Source organism: Drosophila teissieri, chromosome 3L, assembly GCF_016746235.2.
Source record: "Drosophila teissieri strain GT53w chromosome 3L, Prin_Dtei_1.1, whole genome shotgun sequence".
Classification (NCBI taxonomy): Eukaryota; Metazoa; Arthropoda; class Insecta; order Diptera; family Drosophilidae; genus Drosophila; species Drosophila teissieri.
In genome coordinates, this window is record NC_053031.1 from 17,662,037 (window position 1) to 17,687,947 (window position 25,911).

The following is a 25,911-nucleotide window of genomic DNA, read 5'->3' on the forward strand; positions in this document are numbered from 1 at the left end:
TTTGCGATGCTTTTTTTGCGGGGGCGGCAGTCGCTGTTTCTCTGTTTGAGTTGCTTTGTTTTGGGGTTTGCCTTCCCTGCTTTCGCCTGTGCAAAATCGAATTTATTGTTTTAATGCCATTTTCTGTCGCTGTCGAGCGCAAAAATTGGCAATTTGTTTAGAAATTAGCGCACCGCCTCCTTTAGCATGTAAAATGAAAATCAATTTCCTTTCAGCGCCAAAGGATCGAAGCACCCAGATGAGCGGAGCGCCAGGAGCGGGATCTGGAGGAGTGGGTGGTGGTGCCACCCACATCTTTCGCTCGCTGTCGTCGGAGAGCCAGAAGCGGGAGTGGTCCAAGCGCCTCTCCCTCCGGGGCATGCGGCATGGAGGGGCAGCCGGAGGTCCTGGAGGATCTGGCACTTCGAGCCTGGCCAGCAGCAAGGAGGTGAGCTAATTGACCCCAGCACTCCCTCACAAAATCATTGCGTAATAGTTCTCTGGGGAAAAGGGAACCCCTTTGTCAGTGCACTTAGGGAATTGGTATAATCTACTTAAGATTGTAAATTCATCTGATTGAATTATAATGTAAAAGGTTGTCATTTTACAAGTCAGGTTTCGTTTCCCTGTATTCCCTGTATCTGAGTTTTGATTATCAAACTTGTTATATGATTTCAAGTATAAATGGCAAAGGGAATGCTTTACACTGTCTGTTGCTTCAACCAAATTTTATAAATATTATTTCTTTAAGACCTCTTTTTATTGCCTTCCTTCATTGGTAAATCGTTTAAACGTTAATATTTGCTGACTGAACATTGAGGTTTAAATATTTTCCTGCTATAAGCTGTTACTTTGCAAGGCCACTCTCGACACTACATTCTCCCTTCATCGGTGTACTGACCATTTTACATATTTCCTCGCAGGAGAGCAAACACAGAAAGTTCTTCAGCCGCTCGGCCTCGTTGCGTCAGGCGGGGAGTGCGGGAGGAGGAGGAGGAGGCGGCGGTGGAGTAGGAGGAAGTGGCAGCCACCAGGCGTCCATGGAGCTGCATGTGCCGGGCCAGGAGGGAAGGGGCGGCGGCGGAGGAGCCTCCTCCGGAGCGGGCTCGCCGCAGACCCAGACGCAGCCGTCGACGCCCAAGAAGTCCAACTGGGAGGTGATCGAACATTTCAATACGAGTGCCAAGGGAGGCAAGGCCGTGGTTAGCAGCAGTTTGATTGCGGTGAGTTCGAGGGGGTTCTGGAATCAATTAATTTGCCCGCCTAATGGACACAATGTCGCTGGCAGGCCAGCTTCCTTCCATCTTCCTTCCACCTGTTGTGGGACATAAATATTTAATTCGATTGGGCCGCAAATAAGCTGGTCCGAGCTGAATTTGAATACAATTTCATCGAGGGCTCAGTTTGCTAATGGGCATTGAGAAGGGACGCACCAGTCGCCCTGGGAAATTCATTTAAAGTCAAACAATCTGTGTCACAACATTTTGCTTTAACTAAATGTATTGTTTCATCGCCATCGATGCCGAAACTTGGCTCGGGGGAGATGTCCTGCGGCTAATTGAAAACTGTTTAATTTTTTCCATCACACGTTTGCTTTAATTCCATTTTGTGTTTCATTAATTTCAGCTTCCCTGGGGTTTAAGTGTCTTTATAATAGAATTAATGTTGGTTTTATAGTCAAACAAAATGTATAAAGTCAAATTTACTTGCTCAATTTTATATTTGGTGTTGGTTGGAAGCTTTAACCCCCTTCTCTTTGTTACTTTTGAATATAATGCATATTCTTCATCCTTAGCTATTTTGTTGGGCATTCAATTGTTATTTTATAAGAACTTAGTTTTTGTGCAATGAGTAGTAAGTTTATTTTACTCTTTATGTTTATGTTTATGTTTATGTTTACAATGTTTATTTTCCAATAAAAGCGAAGTCAATGTATCTTTTTTATAACTCTTACTACTTTATAGTTTTAGATTCGTTGCTCCACACAAACCTGTTGTAAGGCCAACTAACAAGCCACGTCTGGGAACTCACCCACACACTTGCAGGCAGCCACCCACACAGCCACGCACTTGCATGGCTAAGCTGACATGCACAGGGGGCCACTTAACAGCTGCACACGTCTGCTCGTGTGTGTGTGTGTGTGTATTTTTATTTGCCTTCGCTGTCAAGAGTCAATTGACAAAGTTTAGCAAATTGAAAAGGCAAAAAAAAAGAGAGGGGAGCTACAAAAAAGCATTTCTGGCATTCAAATGGGCGGCAATTTGCTTAAAAACGCCGCGGGGATCCAAACACACTTGCCGCAGTGTGCGTTCGGCTGTGCTGGTGTGTGTGCGTGTGTGTGTGTGTGGGTGAGAGTGTGCATGAGTGGGCAAAACGTTTAGTTCAATTGTTTGCGGACCGCACAAAAAATCATAGCATACTTTCAGAGGCCAAATGAATTTTTAATGCAGAGAAAAGAATGCGAGCACACCTACTGAGTGTTTATTATTATTAAGCACTTATATTTAAATTGAAGCAACAATGCCTGCTTTTATAAGTTTTTTTGTAATTTATAAACACCATTCCTAAAAATAGTACTACATACTAGTGGGAATAAACAATTGGAATAGCTTTTTCCATGTGTACTATTATTTGTTAAGTTCCTTTCTATCACAAATATTTGCAATTAAAACGCACTTACTGCATTTTTGTTTAATTTATACAAGAATTTGCATTTTATTTACATTCCATTGAAATGCCTAAATGAGATTCCATACCTGTCAGCTATAATAATTTCATTACTCTCGTTCTGTGCTTAGGCTGGAATCACGCGCTGCAACATCGACGAATCCATGGACTCCACCAACTCCAGCTCCACCTGCCACAGCCCCATGATCTACCAACGTGACGAGACGCAGCTGTTGCAGCCAGGTAAGATGAATGGCTCGAATGGCTGCGATTGGGAAATCTTGGGTAATAGGAAGGCGTTTACCTCTCGTAACAGGAGCCACTGAGGGTCAATAGAAATACCAGCATGCACACATGTCCCATTTTTCTTGGGGGGAAAAGCGCCGCAAATTTTTTCCCCTGGCCACAGCGCTCAAAATGTCACAAGTTGATTGTCATTGTCATATTGAATTTGACGAGGCTATTTCGCAGTCTCGTCTCTCTTTTCACTCTCGTTTCTCGTCTCACGTTTCCTCGTCATTGGCATTTCACTCACATATCGCCTTTTCCCCCTTCAAGGTTGCCTTGGATGCGAGGCATCTATATCACTAGCCTCCATCCGCCCACCGCCCAGATTTATTTTAGTTTGTATTTCCTGCGAAAGAAACCAAGCCAGCCTTTGGTTTTCTTGGCTTCCATAGAAATCTGTATGTGGCTGGCTGCGTACAAATCTATGGAAATTTACATAGTCACGTTTGGCATTTATTTATTGATGCATATAAAAACATACTCGTAGATCCCATTCATGCCTTTCCCGCCTTGTTGTGGTTACGTTTTTGTTATTATTTTTTTGCATTGTGGTCAGGAGACGGGACAGTTGAATGATTTTAATATGTCGATTTGGCTGATGTTCTCCAGTTTACAACAAAATATTTTATGGCATTGTGTGCTGCATTCGAAATCAAGGCTTCCATTCTCAGGAGGGAAAATGTCAGGAGCACCGACGCTGATGTGCCACTCACACAATAGCTGGCAAATCGAAAATGTGTATAACATGTTAAGCGAATAAATTGTACTTGAATTGTCACAATAGCCCGAGGATTAGGTTTGTGGGGCGATTGGGTGTGGCTGTGGGTCCTTCTGTCTTCGTCGTTGCGTTTTGTCACCCAAAAAAATAAATATAAAATATATAACATACATACTTATACCCGTCAATCGTAGGGTAAAAAGGTGCATACCTTTGAATAGTATGTAACAGGCAGAAGGAAGCGTTTCCGAACCTATAAGATATATTTATTCCTAATCCTAATCTTATTTCCTATCATCAATGTTAGCTTTAATGCATATATCTCAAGAAATATTTAAAGGAAATCTTTAAAAAAGGATGAACAAGGATAAAAACAATATGTAAATTATTTCGCACTATTTTGAATGTTAATATGTAGTCAGCAAATCGCAGTTAATTATCCGAATAAAAACCAAATGATTTAAGTGGTCAGGCTTAGAAAGCTGATTTATTCATGATTTTAATTAGTATTTTATTTGTGTTCGTTTTATTTACAAAGAGTCTTTTTAATATGCTAATAAAAGAAACATTTTTAGTGTTGAAGTTTATTAGATTGCTTTTCAATTAGGCTGTCAGTTTAAATGTCTAAAAGGCATTTATTTTATTAGCTTTTTATTTACATACCTTTTTCATCGAGCGTTTAACAAGTTTCCACGCATAAAACCAGTTCACTGAACAACAATGTGGCATTTGCTGCCCCATTCAGACGGACTATTCAGAATCAAAACTCTCTGGCGAATACAAAACTATCCAATTTCATGCTGTGTCAGATTTATAACTGCAATTTACATAATTTTAATCTCTTGCAATGCGTTTTCCCATTTGCAAGGTAACTCAAATGTGAAAATGCAACAGTTGTGATTGGACTTGCAAATTCAGCTTGCAATTTGCAGTCATTTTGCCGGGCTAATTGCAGCTACATTTCAGTTAAGCCTCAACTTTGGTTAACTTTTTGGCTAGGCACTAATTAATTTGGCTTCTGTGAGTGGGGCCTTGCCTTATAGGCCTTGGCAGGATATCCTGACCTCAACAGAACACATGTACTCTGCTTTCAGGCGATGCCAGCAACTTGGAGGCCAACAATCCGATGCCGAGCGGCGGAGGAGGCGGAACTGCCAATGGTCCTGTGAGCCCCAGCCTTTCGTTCTGGTTCCGTTTGAACCGCATCATCCTGCGCCTCTGCTCCACCCACCAGTTCAAGAATCTCCAGGTAAGCTACTTACGCTTCCAGCTTTCCGTGAAATCCTTTTGCAAACAAGTTCAAAGTCTCCTCAACCGCCGTCGTTCTTGGGCAAACTTTTTTGTTCACTTTGCTACTTAGCGGGCTCAACTTTTTTCTAGTAACAGCAGGAGCAGCAATTCATTTCCAAAAATTGGCGATTTATCCCTAAGACTCCAAATCTAAATTATATATTTTGCATTGAGTATTCCCTATGTTGCATATCTCTTAATTATGTAATTCTTTTATGTTACAAGAAATGAACTTATAGACACACACTTTTAAGATAAATAATTGGCACTTTCTGAAAGCCCATTCTCTAAGTGTGTTCATTTCCCTTTTGCAATCAGGTGGAAATGCTGTATCAGCGGTATTTTCTGCGTATGAACCAGAGCAACACGACGCACATTTTGGCCCTGCTCTTGGCCCTCATCCTGGCCCTGTCCTGCACGCAATTGGTCTTCACCACGCTGCAGCTGCGGCGCAGCACCGCGCTGCTGCTGGAAATCAGCGAAATCGGACTGGACGCAAATGCGACCGTGGCCAACTTGACGACCGCCACAGTGAAGCCTCCACCACTGCTGGCATCATCGGATCAAATGGCCCGGCTCAGCTCCATGCCGCTCCTGGCTCCCGGTTCCAATGGCAGCTGGGCGGGCGGCGCGGCGGGAGGCGGGGAACTGAAATCCGCCCATAACCGCAACCTCGACGATTTTGAAGCGGACCATAATGGGCAGCTGGGCGGAGGGGGGCTGGTGTGGCGCCGCCAGAAGCGCAAACATTATCGACGCCTCCACAAACACCGATACAAACACAAGTCCCACCAACAGCACCGCACCAGGTGAGCAGATATGCCAACTACTGAATGTACAAAGTAGCTAGTATTCTCCAAAAAATAGATATATAATCTCAAAGGCTTGATTTTGTTTTGAATTAGATTCCTACCTATGAGATCATACAATATAAATTTCTTTAATTTATTGACTTTCCATGAACAGCAATCAACAACAAGTACATTAAAACTAATACAATATATATTAAGTATATTATATATTTATAAATTATTATTTATATCTACAACTATGTGTATTTTTAGAACATTTTTCTTTTAAATTTTGCACTAATTTTAATGCTCGTCTAGTAATTTATAGACAGCATCCTTGCTGTAGCTACAAATCACCAATCTTATCACCATCACAGCTGAAATTCGAGACTGTAATATAGATGAAAGCGAAGAAGGGGCAAGTTTTGACAGGTCACCGGGTCGACAAGGTGCTTTTCCCGAAAGGCGATTCCATTTTTGCACAGCTCGCATTTGAGGTTTTACTCCGGGTGGTCTCCTGGAAATCAATGAAACAACTTGGGGCTGTCCGAAAAGAGCTGAGCCCATAAAAGTGTGTCCAAAGTAGGCTCAAATTGAATTTAAAGCGAGCTGGAGGACCGAACCAAGTTAAGCTCCTCGAAAAGTAATTTTAGCCGAGGGAGAAGCCACAATTCATCGAAGGGAATCCATGACGAGGCTTTAATCGAGTGGGAAAAATTAAGCTAAAGTTGAATTTAAAGACATATTGGAATATAATTTCAGAAAAATCTAGACAACATCAGACAATAGAAATGCATGAACTATTATAAAATCAAAATAGTTGAGGGAAATCATTACGAATTCATGACAATGCCTTACTTGAAATCCCAAGGTTATTGTTGAAGTTGAATATAAAAACACTCTGATGGGCAATCATTTTAATTGTTCAGCAGGCAATTAAAAAGCCAAAAGTATTTCTGTAAAAAAGAGCAATTTCGCAATTTGAAGTTTTGTGAGGTACCCTGCATAGATAAATGTTTTAAATAAGCAATACAAATTAAGATAAGACAGGAACAGTAAGTTCAATTCTCAATAAAAATAAACCTTATCTATAGACTTTAACAACATTATAAAACTAAAAGTTTGTCTAAAATTTACGTCTTTAAAATAAAGTTATACTATTCTTGAAACTGAAACGAAAAATGGATAAGATTAATGCTACAAGAAAGAAAAAACGATTTTCTGTGCTCTACAAGTTGTCCGAGAATCACACAAATTTCCATTTGATATCCTTGAGCACCTATTGCCATTTGTTTTGCCACAAATATTTGTCATCAAAATCATATCCATACAGTATTGTGGCAGCCATAAGATATCAGCGGATAAAGAAATAACTCTTGCAAGAACACACAAGACAATTCGCAAATCAATAGCTTGTGTGCTAACTGACTGCTCAAATTCATTTTGCCTGCCTTCCATTTACATTTAGATTTATTTTGCCACAAATATTTATGCTGGCCATAAATGCCGCATTTGGCAAGACGGATAGTTGGCCAAACACAAAGCAGACGGTTTCATCAAGTGCTTCATGCGAGTGAAATGAAATTTCGGACTTTATTGCAGATACAGGATGCGGGAGAAGCGGAGCCTGCAGGACATTGGGCTGGTCAAGGGTGGAGGGATCCTGCCCCAGCTGATTGTTGACACTGCCCCCAATGATGCCGATGTGTACACAGTTGCTCCCGATGATGATGATGATGACGTTGATGAGGGGCGGAGTGCTGGCAGTAAGGGCAGTAAACACATTACGTATACGCCGCGTGTCCGCGACTACAATCAAATTTCACAAGCGGAACGTGATGAAGTGTTAAACACCTCGTCAAACGCCGGAGCTGCACCCGATAATTCAGACCCACCCCTGGGCTACGGCCACCTCGTCTCCCTGATCCTGATGCAGGTGGACGAGTCCGTGCTGGTCTTCCTCATTGTCATGCTAATCTGCGGGATTGTCTACGCCTGTGAGTTGGCTCCTCACGCACCGCGTGACTTCTGACTTCGGCCGCTAATCCCTTTGTGTTTGCCTACAGTTCTGCTGTGCATCCTCTCCAAGCCGGCCATGAACGAGATCTTCCTGGTGCTCGTGTCCTACGTCATCCTGGGCACCTTCCTGGCCATCGAGGTGGCCGTCAGCTACGCCATGCAACCCAGGTTGGTATATGAGTTCCATGGCTAACAAGCCCACTACTAAAATCGTTGGTTAGTTGAGCACATTATTCTATGAAAGCAATCAATATTAATCCATCAAACTATTATATGTTTGCTTGGGAATCAATGTTGATTTGTATTCAATTTATGTACCTTAAAGTGCTGATTAAATTTAGTTAGTATCTTATTTCAATTCTTTTATGTGTTTTTACTTTTCCCATTACTTAGCATTTGTTTTAAGTTCCCTGAATAGTTTAGCAGCCATTGTAGAAGTAGAGACCCATTAATTTTTCTCAGTGCACGGCAGCTGTTGCTGGCTCGGCAAAATTAATCATTCACGGCTCGCTAATTGCGAGAACTGGGAATCATGCTGAGCAAACAACCGCACCTGTGCTCCAGAGTCCTAATCGCTCTTCTCGTGTCCGATTTCCTCCGGCAGCAAATCCTTCAACGGCAGCGCCTGCTGCATCGTGCTCATCTACATGACCTACACGATGCTGCCCCTCCGCCTCCGGGAGGCTCTGATCGGAGGAATCCTCCTGAGCGTCGTCCATCTGTACACCTGCCTGAGGCTCACCGCGGTGCAGGACGAGGCGGTCCACTTCATCCACTGGGGGGAGGTGAGTGCGAAAGCGAGTGCGAGTGGGAGTGGGAGTGGGAGGACACATGTGGTCTTCGAGTTGCTGAATTGCTGGGTGCTCGAATGATATCACATTTAATTGCTAGCTTAATTACACAATGTGTGGGATTTCAGAAATTGGCTGTGGATTGGGATGTAGGATTATAACATTTATTTCGAATGTAAAAAGACTTGGGTGTTCACTTTAATAATGTAATATATTTGTAAGAAGTTATATGTATTTTTATTTAACGCAATAGTTAATGAATATTTTACTACGCTTCTAGTTTGAAAGAAAACATTGCTCTGGCGTGTCACACAACTTAATGCGATTCCATTGTTTATGTATCAAATGGAGCATGTAGCCATCTATCAACAGGTTTGGCACTTTCACTGAGCCGCAAATGCAAATTGATTCAGCGAATAATAAAATTGAAATACTGCGCAATAAAGGGGCGAGTGGGAAGGACATCTAGCTTTAATTGGCAGTTTTTGCAGAGGGAAATCAGGGGAAAATCAGGGGAAAATCAGGGAGGAAAACAGCAGCTAAGAGTGGCACGTGTCCAAGGGCCTGGGAGTAAACATGAACGGAATGAAATTAAATTGCCGCCAAATTGAATGAAATCGAGAATGTGGAGGAGGCTGCTCCACCACCACCACCAGCCGCCTAAGTGTTGTTTTCCCCGTATTTATGGCTCGTAATGTCATTAATGCCCCAATCTCCGCCCGCAGCTCCTCTGCACTTTGGTGGCCCTCCTCCTGGCCAACCTCACCGGCGTCTACACCCACTGGCCCAAGGAGAAGGCCCAGCGAAAGGCGTTCATCGAGACGCGGCAGTGCATCGAGGCCAGGCTGAGGACTCAGCGCGAGAATCAGCAGCAGGTGAGTGACACTCAGAAGGAGGAAATCTCTTCAGGTTATTGCAAGTTATTATACTCGTAGACCATGTTTCCCTATTGCATTTAGTCTTTAAAGCTAGTTAATTTTAGGTATTTTCCAGAAGCATTATTTGTATTTATCATCTGGTACTTTAAGCTTAATTCACGCCATTCATGTTGAGTTGGCTAACTGGGGAAGCCCAGGAGCTGTCGACAAAGAGAAATCTGCAGGTGTTTTATTGGTATGTGGGTGTGGAACATGAAAGACCAAGCCGAAAGGTGAAGTAATGAACTCTGGGCCAATTTCGCACGAATTGTTTGCATCAAACGGAATGCTGACTGGGTAGCAGCGGGGCACTGATCCATCCCATCCCATGCTCTTCGCAATAACCCACTGCTCCTTCACATTTCGGTGGTCTTTTATCTTGAGCATAACAACGAATTGGTGCTCCATGTAGAGAGGTGCCCCAGAGCGGAGATGCCTTTTGATGGCGCCTTCCAGGACTAAAAACAAGAACGGAGGAGCAATGAAAAGCTTCGAAACATTTAAGAGCTCTGCTCTTAACTGAACATTTTTATGAATCCTCCAAATATCCTTTCTTGTTAACTATTAATGAAATAGTTTAAATGCACACCATTTTCAAAGAGTATGAGTTGCACGCAAGTTGATTTATGCATGCCGATCGCGAACAGGAGTTCACTTGAATTGGGATTTCGAAAGTGTGTGATATATGAGGTATTGTAGCATATCCATTTGTTGCAGGAACGCTTGTTGCTGTCGGTGCTGCCGCGTCATGTGGCCATGGAGATGAAGGACGACATTGCGGGCCAGCCACGTGACACCCAGTTCCATAAGATATACATCCAGCGGCACGAGAACGTCAGGTGAGTGGACGTGGAGGGGAAGTGTGTGGCGTGGGCGAATATATTTGCATGCAAAGTCAATAAATTGTTTGGCTGAGAGTCTCTGAATGTCTGAGCGTGTAACGCGAGCAATGAATTTGTATGCAAAGCCAAAAAGGAGCTAAAGCCAAGTGCACAGCGCCACGCACACAGATGCAAGGCACACACGCACACACGCACACAAACGACACACGCATTCAGCAGTCAAGCGAGCATAATAAAGCATACTTTGAGGCGCACCTGTTTGAGTCAGAAATGTCCTTTGTCTGTCGCTTTTTCTCCGCTTCCCTTTAGAATGGGTTGCTGGGATTTCTACTCCAAGTTGTTAGGGGGAAAATGCGAAAAACTGCTGGGGAAATAAGAAAAGATACCTAGAACGTATTCAGGTTGTCACTTTTTTCACGGAAAGTGACTGAAAGTGCATAGTTCATAATTTTAGTACTGTTATTTTGTCGATGTGCGTAAAATCATATTTACATTGGTCAGAAATCCCTGGGTTTTCGAATATTTTATACCAACTTTTGAGTAACTAAAACCACGTTCGGTTGGCAATACCTACAAAAAGAACTTTAACAATAAGTTATTCCCTGCAAAATAAAGAGCATTACTCGTCCAACTTTCGTCTCGGGCTGCCATTGTTACTTTTCCTCTTGTTTACCCTCCCAAACTTTTCCCAGCCCATTTTGTATTAAATTACGCGCTGAGCCGACTAAGCCCTTCTCAGTTACGAGTCGTAAAATCAGCAAAATAAAGAAACAGAACAAGTGGCTGTGCTAACGTGGCTCTGTCAACACATGGCCATGTTGCATAGGCCAAGAGTAGCGTGAAAGGGATTTAACATTGTTAGATTTCGGGGAATAAATAACCGACACATAATTCAGTCTTAAGTAAAGGGGAAAGAATGTTCCTGAAGGCGGAAGTTAACCGAGATAAAATAGACAGGGGGAAAATATATGCAAATCTCCTCAAAGGAGTTGAGATTCCTATGGAAATCTTACCAGCATTATTAAAGAAAATATTGACTAAAAACAAAAAGGGCTGAAAATAAAGTTGGTATGAAATAGATATTTAAGGTAAAATTAATAAATTTCGGGTTCTGCTCAAAGAAAAATTGTTTCCAATGGGGCGGTTTTAAAATGACTTGATTTAAAAATACGTAAAAATATGAAGCAATATGTTTCAAGTGGGAAAGACCAGTCTGCTTTGAAATGCAATATTGTTAAACTGCATACTACCAGATACCTTTAAACTTTATTTTTGGACTTCGTTTTAAATATGGGAAGAAAAGTAAGTCCCACAACCAAAAAAAACCTCTGGTTGTGGCTAAAAATCTGCTCTGCTATGCTTCTAAAATCAAAAACTAACCGTGTGGCCTTTTGCTTTTCTTGGTATAGCTATTACCTAGAACTGAGTCCCAGCAAATCTGAATTCCCTTTTTCCCTTTCAGCATCCTTTTTGCGGACATCTGCGGTTTCACCAGCCTCTCGGATCAGTGCACCGCCGAGGAACTGGTGCGTCTGCTGAACGAGCTCTTTGCCCGGTGAGTATTCGGATTCGGACTCGGATTCGGGTGCGTAGTGGATGCGATGTTGCATGTGCCTGCTGAATGGACCACTGGGACGGCCAGAATTTGTGGTCATAATTAATGGCAAACAATTCGTGCACTTGCCAAAAAAGGGGAAACTCGTGGGCCCTAAGAACTTTAATTAAAATTATATTAAAATAGTAGTTACATTACACTACACTACTGGCTGACTGCTTTCACTTTTGATTTAATATACCATAGTACTGACACAGGAAAAAGAAACTAGCAAACGGGTGGCATGAATCTAAAAGGGTTTTACCACGAATGAACCTAAAGAAAGCCCACCAAATTCTAACTTTTTCTTAGTGCACGTCCATCTGTCTGAGTCCTTTTCTTATTCATGAAATCGAAACCCAGACAGGGCCTGCGGCTGTATTAATTGCTCCAAGTGAACGAGGGAAACTGACCTTGGGGCAAACAAATAAACCTGCTGACCTCTTTGTAACCGAGCTTGGGCACTAGTAACAAGCTGCTTTTATGGGTGAGGAACAGATAAAATTTAAGAATTTCGGAAGGGGGGTTGTATACTTGTATATTCGGTTATGCTCGTCGACCTCTTAAGAATATTAGTTTTCAGGAGAATTTTTGATGACTGTGGTTGCGAAAGTAAATTGTGGGTCCCTGTGGGGGAAATTTGATCAAATTATTCAGCGTTTAATTAATTTAAAGTTGTTGATACCTCGAAACAAAAGCTGTGCTATTAAGTGGATAAGATACTCGTTTGGACCCTTTACTTTTCATTTCTTTTGTGTCAGGATGAACTGAGATGAGATGATGGCCGTTGCTTATGGTGTATAGAGTTACAGCTCGTGTGGCGCTTTTCCTGTCCATTTTCCAACTTCTGCGTTTTCACTTCTGCACTTCCATTGCAGCTTTGATCGATTGGCTGCGGAGCATCATTGTCTGCGCATTAAGCTGCTGGGCGATTGCTACTACTGCGTCTCCGGGCTCCCGGAACCCCGTCCGGATCACGCCCATTGTGCCGTGGAAATGGGACTCGATATGATTGACGCCATCGCGTGAGTATCCTTGTCAGCAAACAGAAGCACAAAGGCAATGCTGCTTTGCGGCTTTGTTGTGGCTGCATGGGGGACATCGAGAAAGGAGTTTCCCTCCTCACACTCCTCTGTTGGACACTGTCACTTTACCATGCTGCCATAAGTATAATTTGTTGCTTTCAATGCCTATGTAAAATCTGCGCTTATATACCCAATAAAACAAAGCATTTTGGCGTTCTGTTCCCTCCTTTTTTGCAGCCTGGTCCGCGAGGTGATGGCCGTGAATGTGAACATGCGAGTGGGCATCCATACGGGCCGGGTGCACTGCGGCGTTTTGGGCCTGGTCAAGTGGCAGTTCGACGTTTGGTCCAATGACGTCACGCTGGCCAACCACATGGAGAGTGGCGGGATTCCCGGGTGAGTGCTATTTAATCTTCTAGCTGAGATTAATCGATCCGGCGTCTTTGGCTGTCATCCTCTGATGTTGGCACTTCAAAAGTGTCCATTGTCTTGGGCGTTTTGTGGTCGAGGCATGGGAAATGCCCTTCGATTCAATTCATTTTGCTGCCATTCCCACGGTAAATTCAATTTCATTCTGCCGGCAAATCCAATTCAATCCATTGAAAATCCCGTTTCGTCCGTTTCGGCCAGTTGGAGCAACTTCCGGCGACAGCTGTGAATAATGGCTAGTGAAAGTGAAAGAGGGAGTATCCTACATTCCCGAAAACTCTGGCCAATAACAGCAGTGTGGCACAATTAAAGCCAACTTGTTGTGACCGACCAGAAGTTGTATTGTGTGAAGCACCGCCCATAAAGACACTCGAAAGTCCAGAAGTGTCGCCTCTCTGCGGTTGTCCTTCGTCCTTTCGAGTCCTTCGACCATCCGCTCGAGGGTGCGCCTCTCCATTGTGGTCTTAATCGTTGTAATTGCCCTACACACACAGTATTTTGCATGCGACTTGTGGTTAACTGAAGGCGTCAAGTTATTGGTAACTTACGAGTGCTTGCCCCCTTGCAGCACCCATCCCCTCTCTCAGATAGCCCGCCCAATCGATTATGGCCCACCGAGTGGGGGCCACACCCACGCCACCCACTCCTCCCACCGCCCCACTGATAAGTGCCCCACAACAATATTTTGTTGCTGTTGATTCAGCTGCACTCACTTCAACACTTGAGCAATTTGTTTCTGCTCGGATACCCCGGCCTCAAAAGTTCGTGTTGCCCAAGGTATATCAGCATGTTCTGCTTCAAGAAAGATTATTTTAAAAAATATTAAACGGCAGGTTTAGAGACAAAAACACTGTTAAATTTATATTAAATGTATCTCAGTAAAAGGAATGACAATATAAATAATTGTTTGTATCTGAAGGATTTGTTGAAATATTAAGAATCTATTCTTATGTGTCATTCTTATTTGTTTAATATTTTGGTAAATTCTTACAATATTCAGAAAATGAAAGGTGTGCATAAGAAGTAACCCTGGCCACAATTGTGGGTACTTTGCACCCATTTTAACTGGTTCCTAAGCCTGTTGAAAGGCCCCAAAGTAACAGATAGCAAAGGGTCGAAGTACTGGCCTAGTACTCCCAGTACTCCCACCGTTTCGAGCGCTTTCCTTGCACACTTTCCTTCTGGGTTGACTTTTTGTGAATATTCACGCTGCGACTTTGGGTGGAAGTTTAAGTAACTGTTGAGTTTATTTGGGTCAGCCGGGCGACGGCAGCTCGTTTGTTAGCCCTGTCCCGGGTGAAATTTAAAGCAAATAGCTGCAGTGGGTGTTGGCCAAAGTGGCAGCCATCGCCTCAGCCATCGTCTCAGTGGGCTGCCCGATAAGCTGCAATTTTAGCCGAGAGTTGAGAGTTGAGCCAGCGTGGCATGTAAAAGTTCGTTAGCAGCAGCAACAGGAGGAAGTGGAATGCCCCGGGGAATGTGGACTACAGCAATCCATAACAAAGCGTCGTGTAATTATCAATAGAATCAACAACAGGCAGTAGTTTCATGGCAGCCAAGGATCTCAGGAAGCCAGGGGCATCTGTTGCCGGATTCTCCTTTCTCTGCAGCCCAGAAGAGCATTAAGAATCTATTTCGTAAACTTGGATAAACAACTCGCAAGGGCCAAAGTGTTGGCCGGAATGTGGGCGTGGAAAATGGTACATGTGCCTTGCAATGTTTTCGCTTCCTGCGGTTAACTGACCAACCGCAAGGGGGAAAAACAAAAGATAAAGGAACCCCTAAGCTGATAAAGATAATCATTACAATGTGTCCTCTTGTTTCTTTTTTTCCGACTATCCCAGGCGCGTGCACATAACCAAGGAGACCCTGAAGTGTCTGGATGGCGATTATGAAGTGGAGGTCGGCAACGGAAACGAGCGCAATTCGTATCTCAAGGATCATCAGATAGAAACGTACCTAATTGTGCCAGGAGACATATATAGGCCAGTAAGTCGGAGTCCTCCGTAATTATTACATACCTTCAATACACAATGCATTCCTATTTTCAGCACAAAAAGTCCAGAAATCGATTGCAGGTCAATGGCAACATTTCCAAAGAACTTCGTATGATGGGGCATGGCACGGCCCAAAAGCACACTTCAAAGTATGTTTTATTAATTACTTGATTCCTCTGGGTAAAGTAATCTATTGATATATTATTTAATTGCAGATTTGGATTCGGCGACAGTTCGGAGAGTGCCAAGGACCCCGAGGATGAGGTGAATGAGTATCTGATGCGGGCCATCGATGCCCGGAGCATCGATCATCTGAGGGCCGAGCACTGCCAGTCCTTGCTGCTCTGCTTCAAGGACAACGTCCTGGAGAGGAAGGTACATTTACAATTAGTTCAGTACTACTCAATACTTAATAGATACTTTCCATCGAAAATCATAACTTTCTTGCCAGCTAGAAGTGATACCTACATTCATTTCGTTGTAATAAAGTAATATTCCTTTATTTAGGGATTAGAGAATTTTATAAATTTTATTTATTTAAGGTTAATACATAGATTTCTTAAATTCTGAAATAAAATAGACCCTTAATTTCTTTTAAAGCCCCCCAAAATGCTCAACACAAATATACAAATTTATTTGCCTACCCTGTTATGTTACATATATGTTAGTTGTTGCTGCAATGAGAAACAAGGACCAAATACCTATTTTTGCCCTGCTATTGTTCCCCTACACAGTAAACAAATATAGCTGCATAATGCACATCTAAGCCGAGCTTTTACCACTCTGTTTTTCAGTACGCCAGCGAACCAGATCGCATGTTGTGTGTTTACTTCTACTGCAGTCTGTTGGTTTTGCTCGGCACCAGCATAATGCGGCTGGTGGTGTTCCAGAGGTGAGTTGATGGGGATTTGGTTTAGGACAGGGACAGAGAGAGGGAGAGGGAGCGGATGAGCTGGAAACCACCAGTTCAGATGATGTTTTCGAGGCGTCCAAGCGAGGCGAGCCGCTCGTATGCCCGCTGGGCCCTGAGCTGTTTTGCATCCACCACTGCGTATACGTGTTGCCGAAAAAGTTGGTGGCCATTTAAATTGGCAACTACTCCTCCATTGCAGCTCCCTGCTGACTCTGGCCTCGTCCACTGGCGCTCTGCTGCTGCTCGGGTTCCTGGTATTTCTGGTGGCATGTCACAAAATCAACCTTCAGGTGAGTACACACAAAAAGTGCGGGTAGATGGGTAGATGTTGACGTTCTGCATTTTTTATTCGGCGGAATGCGAAACTTTTAGCTGCCATCGGACATCAAACGCTTCTCATTGCGCATTCATAGCAATCGCAGGGTATCGCAGTTGTTCGCCCTTGCGAGTGTCGCCCTGATTGTCCTCACCACCCTGCTGGCCATGGTGAGTATGCATAAATTATAATTGCTATCTGCATTAATTGCCTGGCCCCATAATATGCTGTAAATATTTGAGTAATGTTTAAAAAAGCCGCGTCGGAATGTTGTAACGTCGGGCTTTTTAATTGAATTCAGAACTGCTCTTTGTGGCCCTACAAAAATTTGACTGGTCATTTAATTGCACTTATTATTCATCGTGAATTTTTGAGTTTATCGAATACTATTATTCCATATTTTCTATTTTATTACCAAACAAATGATTTTGCTTACGTTGTACATAAATAAATAAAAACATGTATTTTATTCAAAACTATTGATATAAGTCAACATTTTTAAATCTCAAATGCAGAAATGGCTGTCAAATAAATGTTTGCCTTTCAATAATGTCAGAAAAGTTAGTTCCACTGCCGCGCACTTGATATTTCTTTGACTTTAATGCGACACACACTGCGTATGCGCAACAAACATACAAGTAGAGTGCTTTGATAGGCAAGTTTCGAAGGTGATTTGCGTTGCGAGGAATAAAAAATGAATATTAACTGCCTGGATGCCACTTTCACTTTGTTTTCGGGGCAGGTTAAGTTTTTGCTTTTCCAATCATTTGCTGTGCATTTGTGCGAGCTTAGAGGAAAGTTTTCGACTAGAAATTCCAGTCAAATTTGGGGGCTGTTTTACAGGGGGCGACCTCTTAAAAGGAATACAAATAATCTACGTTTTGTAGTCCAAACAAAATCGGGGCCGCGCTTGTTGCGTTCTGCGTCGCTGTTTCGTTTGGGGCGCGTCAAAACAAAAGTTTTTCCATTAAAGTTCGTCAAGGCAGCGAGGGGCAACGAACGAGTCCTGGCCCCAGGATGCCAGGATCCTGTGCCCATATGATGAAGTGGGGGGTGGCCTTATGGGCAACTTGTTACCTGCCCCATGGCTTTTGTCTGCAGTGAGTCTCGGGCCAGAAGTTCCTTGACATTTCGTTGTCACTTCGCTGTTTGTTTCGGGCCGCGTTTAATGGCACTTTAAGAGGGGCACTCGTATTCATTTTGGGCCAGCCTAATGGTCAATCCCGCTGGCCCGGGACTACGGGGCCAGGACCTGTTGGATGCTCGTTAAAATCTGCCCGCAGATCGTTAAACCTGCCTAATGCGAAATTCATGACCGGACAGCTAATTAGCCGTGCTCTCCCCAGTTTCAGGAATCGGGCCGCCAAATGGAGTTGCTCCAAAGGAGACGCTTCTGGCTGGATATGAACGGGAGCATCAGTCTGAACGACACGGAGATCCACACACGGATGTCTGCCGCCGAGGAGCCCGATTGCGATTTCTATTTGGCCTACAATGTGAGTGACTGCCCTGAGCTGGGGTTATGGGAATATATGTATATTTCCCAAAGAAGGTAGCTTTCTGCTTTAAACGTTAAAGTCCGTCATTAAGCATAAAGAATCCAGTTCCATACGCCTCGAGAGAAAGTAAATTTATCCCTAAGTTCGAGTTTTGACGTCAACATTTGTGGAGCACACATGTACTCGTACATATGTGGCACATGGGTGCCACTCGTGGCAGAAGTAAACAGCAATTGTTCCGCGCTGCGTTTATTTGCTGTGTGGGTGGGTCGTGAATATATAATTGCTTGATTCGCTTGCTCGTCGCCCACAGACCTTCCTGCTGCTCACGCTGCTCTCGATGATGAGCTGTGCCACCTACCAGGTCCTGCGGATCCTGCTCAAGCTGCTGCTGCTCCTCCTGGCCTCCGGCAGCTACATGGCCTGCTCCTCCTACTTGTACTCGCGCAGCAGGGAAATGAGCCAAGAGCTGGCGTAAGTAGAACATCCAACAGCCAACATCCAACATCCAACAGCCAACATTCCGCATTCAGCGAGGCAGCTGCGCTATCTCTGAATGAAAACGAATTATGGCGTAATGCAATTTCAGTTGGGTTCAGCGGGTTGAAGGGAGTGTCAGGGGGTGACAGGGGCTGCGGAACTTTGCTGAGACGAGGGCACCAGCTGAATTGCATTTACGGCAGCCGCAAACTGCATTAAAATTGTATTTAGCACCAACTCTGAATCCGAATCCAGCTGGATTCATTTATCAAGTGCCGCAGTAACCCCCTGCCTCTTGTTCTCCCTGTCCTTGCCGCCGTATTACCCTTTAATGGACCGGAATAACTTGCTCATTGTCGCCACTCGGGACAATTGCACCTTTCTTTCTTTCTCGCCGCGCCGTCGGATCCATCTGCACCATCGGCACCATCGGATTTGCAGGAACGAGGAGGCCCTGCTGCGCTTCATAATTGATTCCATCTTCCTCTTTGCATTTATGCTGGCCCTGATTTTCCACAGCCACCAGACGGAGGCCACTTACCGTCTGGACTTCATCTGGAAGCTGCAAGCCACGGGTGAGACAAGTTTAATTATTCCCGGAGTGGAAAGTGCGCAGAGAAAGTTAAGCAGCAAAGGATTATAATGCTTTTACGGGCAGGTCTATGCTCCCAACTGGAAAATGCAGTTTAAAAGTTGGAGCTGTCAAAGAGAACGTTCAAGTAAATGGTTTCTGAATTCGATTTTAGCTTTCTATCACAAACTCAATTATGGTTGGTTTAAATGGTTCATTAATAAAATAAAGGTACACTGTTAAAGAGTAAACTTTATAAATTACAGTTTAGAACTATGTATTTATAACTATTCAAGATTTAATTTTCATTATAATATTGATATCTTTTAGTATAGCATAGAAGCAAACATATTTGTTTTCTCTTCTCAAACACAACATCTAAAAACAATCTTTAAATGCATTCCCCAATGTGAAAGCCTAACCATTTTGTAATGCAGAAGCCTTATTAATGCTTAAACTTTCTAATTGAATATTAAGTATACGCATAGTACAACCAGTCTCGAAATTAACAAAGGAATTTTACTAATTTCTCTTAAGGCAAATAGAAGCCCATTAAATGCTGTTGCTGATTAGAATTCGGGAGTTGAAAAGTTGGTATCCATTTTCCTTCATTCTGACGTCGGTTTTCCCGCTTTGACACACTGACAGTGATTTGAAATGATTCCTTTGAGGAAATGCGACTGAGGGATTGGGAAAACTTTCAGCGCATAAGCCACTTCATTAGTATTAGTGCACAATTGCACTTCCACCCACACACCCACACAGACGAGCATTGAAAAACATTTTCCCCGGCTTTTCCCTTTTTTCGGGCAATGGAAATGTGTTTTGAGTTCCGTGCTTTCTGTTCTGGCGCTTTTACTTTCCGCTTCGGTAAACTGATAAACTGATATTTCAATTTCACGCTTATGTTTTTTTGCCCTCTTTTTCTGGGTTTCCGCCGCTGTTTTTCCTCCTTTCTCGTTTATTTCACAGAGGAAAAGGAGGATATGGAGCACCTGCAGGCTTATAACCGTAAACTGCTCGAAAACATTCTGCCCGTTCACGTTGCCGAGCATTTTCTGAGCCGCGAAAAGCACCTTGACGTAAGTATACAAATACAAATATGCAGCAAATACCCTTAATAACAGTCATGACAACCCAAATGGCACTAAGTATTATCTCGAAATTGGCTGGTTATGATGGACACAACATAAATTGTGTTCTTAAAGATTTAGAAACTATTTGTTGCCAGCAGAAAGTTTGCCAATTTTAAATACTTTATATACATTACAATATTTTCGAGACTTTATAGATTGTTTCAAGTTTGGATTTAGGACATTGAGCTCATTTTATATAAAACCTAAATGGTCAAAAGTTATTTCACCATTTTTAAATGCTCATTTGAAGAGTATTTTAGATCAATCTGAATAGTCGCTTTGCTGGGCACAACTGTATGTACCGATTTTAGCCATATACGAGTATATATGTATGTGTGCAGTGGCCATATATTCATGAGGCACGCTGCAATGCCGGCAAACTGTTCAGCATATTAAAAAACTTTGTGGCTGTGAAATCTGCTCCAAATGTTCACATGCAGCAGGAGCTGGGCGCTGGGAGCTGGAGTTGGGTGGTGGCGAAAGGTCCTAGATTTTGGGAAGCAAATTGTGATGTGACCACGTGTATGTGGCCAGAAAACATCTCACTGCACTTGCCGCAAGGTGGAAAGTCGGGGGTGGGGGCGAACTGGCGAGGAGGCGTGGCAGCCGCCCGCATTAAATGCAAATTCAACAAGCTTAGCAGCCGCATTTGATGGCCAACGAGCACCCACTTTGGCAGCGGGACAAAAGCCAATGAGCTCAACTTGAGCCTGGCAAGCACGTGCACTGTGAGAAAATGTGAAACGAAAAGATATTCTCTGAAAAAGCGATTTTTGGCACTTTTTCATACTTCTTAAAGATGGCTTGTTTATAGTTAACCAGTAAGAGAAACATTTAAATAAATGAAGTTTATTATTAGGCTTTTTCCACTTAGTTTTTAATTGAAAAGACCTAAAATCTCTTGGGAGTTTGAAATAAATCTAAGTACAGTTTTCATTGATTTTTTCAAACACTTGCAGCTTAGTGCACAGCCATAAACAGGTGCCACATCCAGCCAGATTGTAATTGAGTTTTCGATTGACTTTGTTGCAGGACCTCTACCACGAGCAGTGCGACTCGGTGTGCATTCTGTTCGCCAGCATACCCAACTTCTCCGAGTTCTACGTGGAACTGGAGGGCAACAACGAGGGCGTGGAGTGTCTGCGGCTGCTCAACGAGATTATCGCCGACTTCGACGAGCTGCTCAGCGAGGAGCGCTTCCGGTGAGTCCCCATCCGCCAGCGCTTCCCCTTCCTTATTCTGGCCTAAACGGCTTTAACCACTTTGCGTGCTGGTCCATTTCCGGCCACCTTCTTCTCATCCACCCCTTCTCCTCCGGCAGCTGCATCGAGAAAATCAAGAGCACGGGCGCCACTTACATGGCGGCATCCGGACTCACGGCGAACACCTGCGACCGGGTGAACTTCAGCCACGTGACCGCCATGGCCGACTACGCCCTCCAGCTGTTCGACAAGATCGAGGAGGTCAACATGCACTCCTTCAACAACTTTCGCATGCGAATAGGTGAGAGCTTTTGGCCTTCAAAGATCCAAATATAAGATGCAGCTTTAAGACATCATCAGATCAATTTATGAGCTGCTTTTAGTTCTTATAGAGCTAACTTTCAAATTAATATTTATTTGGTTTATACATACATATGTACCATACCATGCATGAAGATTAAATATGTTTTTAGTTCCTAAAAAACGAACTATTTGAATCCATAATACTTTAGCTAATTTGTATGATATCTTTTGCCACATTCAATACTATTTCTCTGAGTGTTTCTTCCCCTTGCCACTTGTGTGTTTGCAGGCATAAATATTGGACCTGTGGTGGCCGGCGTTATTGGAGCCTGCAAGCCCCAATATGACATTTGGGGCAACGCCGTCAACGTGGCCTCGCGAATGGACTCCACCGGCTTGGTGGATCACATCCAGGTGAGTCTTAATGGAATCATCGCCTAATCGCGGGCACTCAGCTGGATATAATGCTGCTTCACTTTTGCCGTCCAAAGTTCTCGCTTGTTGCGAAATGCTTGTTGCGAAACTTGTTGGGCAGGGCTTAAGGGCGGTGCCACGCCCACCCAATCAATGGCCACCTGGGCTGACCACTTCAGTGCAAAAGTTTTAGTGTCGCCGTGAACTTTTCCGACTCGGACAGATGCGAAAAGGGCACAGATATACATGTGTAGGTAGACAAATAAGAATGAAGATACTTTGGAATAAGGGAATTTAGATTTCAAATTTTGAAGCAAAGGAATTGCTAGCTATTTGAATTGTTATTTTATTATTTTGTTGCTTAATAGATTTTATAGAACATTTTTTTTTAAAGTTAGGACCTTTAATTTTTTAATTTAAAATATACAAAATAACTTCAGACATTACTTTAAATTGTTAAAATTTATTGAAATAAATATAATCTGTATATAAATAATATGAAAAAAGGAGTATTTATAGTAGTATTTACTTCGCACAGTTATTTAGTGATTATGGTCCACCCTAATGTATTAATGTGGGTGCGTACAGCTCCAAATAAAAATGCGCACTTGATTTTATCTGCCGTGCGACGAAGCTGTCAATAAAACGAAGAAAAGGGGACCAAATTTGCAAGGAAAGTAAATTATTAAGCGGGCGACGCTCGAGGGGATTGGGCTGGGAGTTGGAGGGACCATGCAGCAGGAGTGGGAGTTGGAGCTGGAAAGCAGTGGAGTCCCGGGTGTTATCATGAATTACGTAGCCAGGAGTGAGCGGGTGAATAAATAACAGCTGAGCCATTGAACTTGTCAGACGGAATTTATGTTATCGCTCGTTCTCTCTTTCCGCCCCTTTCTTTTCCCACCTGGTCAGGTGACACAGGAGATGCAGCAGATTCTCGAGGGGCGTGGCTTCGAGCTCACCTGTCGCGGCAGCGTGGACGTGAAGGGCAAGGGTTCGATGATCACCTACTTCCTGAAGGGCAGGCGGCCCATAGAAGCCAAGGAGTTGGAGTTGGCCAAGACCGAGGTGGAGCCACCGAAGACCTTGACCTTGGCCAAGGAGCCGGAGAAGATGGCCACTGGAACAGCAACAGAGAAGCAGCAGGAACCGGTCAAGGAGCAGGGTTCCACGGAACAGGAGGACGACTTGCTGCCCTCGCCCGACATTGACCTGAACTCCAATATGCAGAACTTGACGGCGCAGCGGAGGAAGTCGCTCTGCCGGCAGCATAACATATCCTCCTCCTTCGGCACCACGGTGAGTAGCTCCACGGGCATAACGCCCAGCATTTCGAACAGCTCCAGTGTGGTCACCATTGGTGCTCTGCCCGCCATCCTGCGGGGCGGTAATCCACTATCGAATGCGAATCCCACCGCAACCGACAGCTGTTCGGAGTGTGGAGGCGCAAGTAAGTCCTTGGCCACACCCACTGCCCCGCCGAGGACACTGGTGGCGGATCTAAAGGATGAGATAGCTCGGGATGAGAAGATTGGGTTGAAGGACTCCATTGAGAACCTGGAGATCCTGCTGAAGAACAACATCAGTCTCTCCGATCTGAGCAACAAGCAGCAGCAGAACCTCCGGGGTGAAACCAGCAGTTCCACCACCACCACTTTGAGGAAACGCGACACAATTGTGAGTTTCAACGTGACGGAGACGGTGACCACCACAGCCACTCCCTTCACATCCTCCTCGGGATCGTCGAACTCCTCCTCGCAGCAGAAGAAGCGCCGCTCGGTGACCACCATTGCGGCCAGTTTCACCACCTCGACCACCATGCGACTGCTGTCCAACGAGAGCCAGAGCTCCACGCAGACGGCACCCGGAACTCTGGAGAGCGGTGGCTCGGTGCCCGGCCAGTCCTCCACGGAGAACTCGTCCCAGGACTGGCAGCCCCGCACAGCCTCGCTGGAACCCAACCGCAGTCCCATCAAGACCTCGCAGTCGATGAGCCCCATCGGCCAGCTGACCACCGAGGTGTTTGTCCTGCCCAACAGCCGGAGCATGGTGCTCATCAGCAGCACGAACGGATCGGTTTCCGCACTGGGCACAGGGGGCGGCGGAGCGAGTAGTCCGCGCACCGGACTCCTGCAGGATGTCAGCACGTAAGGAGTGCGCATGCAATGCAGCCGTGTAAATATGTACAAAAAGGTAGGAGGTATGTAAAAGAGGTAGGACTATCGGTAAGGTAATGGACTATAAGATAAGGTAATGGGCAAGGTAAGGTTAATGGTTGGGACAAGGGTGTAGTCATTAGATGCATTTGGTTTGCCAGTACTCAGTGGAGTCGAACTTCTTTAGCAGGATGCTTTGCCATGCTATAAAAACTACAAAGATATCAGAAAGATAATAGGAAAACCGAATAACTGCTGTCTATTGATTATTTGATTTAATTGAATTAAATGTCACATAAAACAAAAATCATTTAAATGCCTATTTACTTAAAAATTTACCATATAGATACAAATATATAAACATTTCTTCAAGAATCGAAGAAGATAATAGTGAAGTACACAAAAATACTTACTAAATGTTCATTCCTAAATGTAATATCAGCACATATGTATGGTAAAGTTCTATTCCAACTTTAACTATATGTAACATAAGCAAGTCCAAAGATCTTTTTGAAGAGTAAATCAACCATATCAGTTCTGTGGTCCTCGCTAGAGAAGTTCGACTGTACTTACAGCTTCCCCCATCCCCTGTACGATCTCGCATTTATTGTAGCTTTACATGTTCCTCAGTTAGCGTTTCAGGGCACCAACAAACGTGAATTCCATATCACACACAGAACTAATGTACGAAAGCAAAGTGTTGCACTTCAACTGGGTACCAAAGAGCATTGTTAGAACTGCTAGGCATTCGATAGGTTGTAAGTTGGGAGCAGAGTCCTTGCAAAGGAGTGTAGGTGTGTAAGGTTCCTATGTGTGTTTGCAGTAGGGTGTAAATTCCAAAAGAAATCGAATTTAATGTTCATTGTCAATCGAATAATTAGTTATCACTTGACGTTGGGGAATACAATTGTAAACGATAAATTGCATAAGTCTCCTTAAATGAATGAATATACATAAGTATATAATTGACAAGTTAATAAATTAAAAGTTATGGTTAATGGTGGGTATTTCAATGTATTTTCATTAATGAACCCTTATAACATGCAGTTCTTATTTTACGCATGCTATAAAAGGAAATATTATATTATTATATGACTCGATTGCATTCCCCAGCAAAATATTTTTACACCGAGCTAAGAGATATTACATTACAATATATGTACATGTATATCATATCGATAGGGAGTATAGCATCGGTTTTTGAGGCTGTTCATAGCTGGTGTTTTCCAAATAACTAAAACCAAAAATCTGTCAATTGAAGAGCAGCATGAAAAGTTTTTGAATTGTTGCACAAACGATATTTACTAGAGAATAGGTTGAGATGGGAAGAGTATCTAATACGTTATATGTTGAAATAGTATTGTTTGAATGTAATGTTAAATGTGTTTCGATGTCTGTATGTCTCAATGTTGCTGAAAGCATCAACACTAAGTATAAATATATACTTATATTTAAATACTGCAACTTAAACAATGCGTAAACAAAACGAAAACCAAAGAAAACCAAACAAAATTCTCGCTGTGATTTCTATGAAGAGTATGAAAAGATGCATAAATTATTTTATAACCTTTTGTTAC

At 43.4% G+C, this 25,911-nt stretch overlaps 1 protein-coding gene across 1 annotated transcript; it reads left to right on the top strand.

Annotated features, from left to right (window-relative positions):
• The first annotated feature begins 238 nt into the window (after positions 1-238).
• LOC122618164 (adenylate cyclase type 6) lies at positions 239-24,770 on the top strand. The gene is made up of 27 exons (XM_043794333.1): positions 239-427; positions 903-1,202; positions 2,778-2,889; positions 4,747-4,901; positions 5,261-5,751; positions 7,336-7,730; positions 7,800-7,920; positions 8,357-8,537; positions 9,269-9,418; positions 10,178-10,299; positions 11,765-11,857; positions 12,775-12,921; positions 13,159-13,317; positions 15,195-15,339; positions 15,402-15,496; positions 15,563-15,722; positions 16,142-16,239; positions 16,460-16,550; positions 16,633-16,746; positions 17,923-18,072; positions 18,389-18,549; positions 18,997-19,130; positions 20,099-20,208; positions 21,295-21,464; positions 21,584-21,765; positions 22,057-22,181; positions 23,091-24,770. The coding sequence occupies exons 1-27, from the start codon at positions 239-241 to the stop codon at positions 24,327-24,329; spliced, it is 5,589 nt and encodes a 1,862-aa protein (XP_043650268.1). The 3' UTR covers positions 24,330-24,770.
• Positions 24,771-25,911: the final 1,141 nt, after the last annotated feature.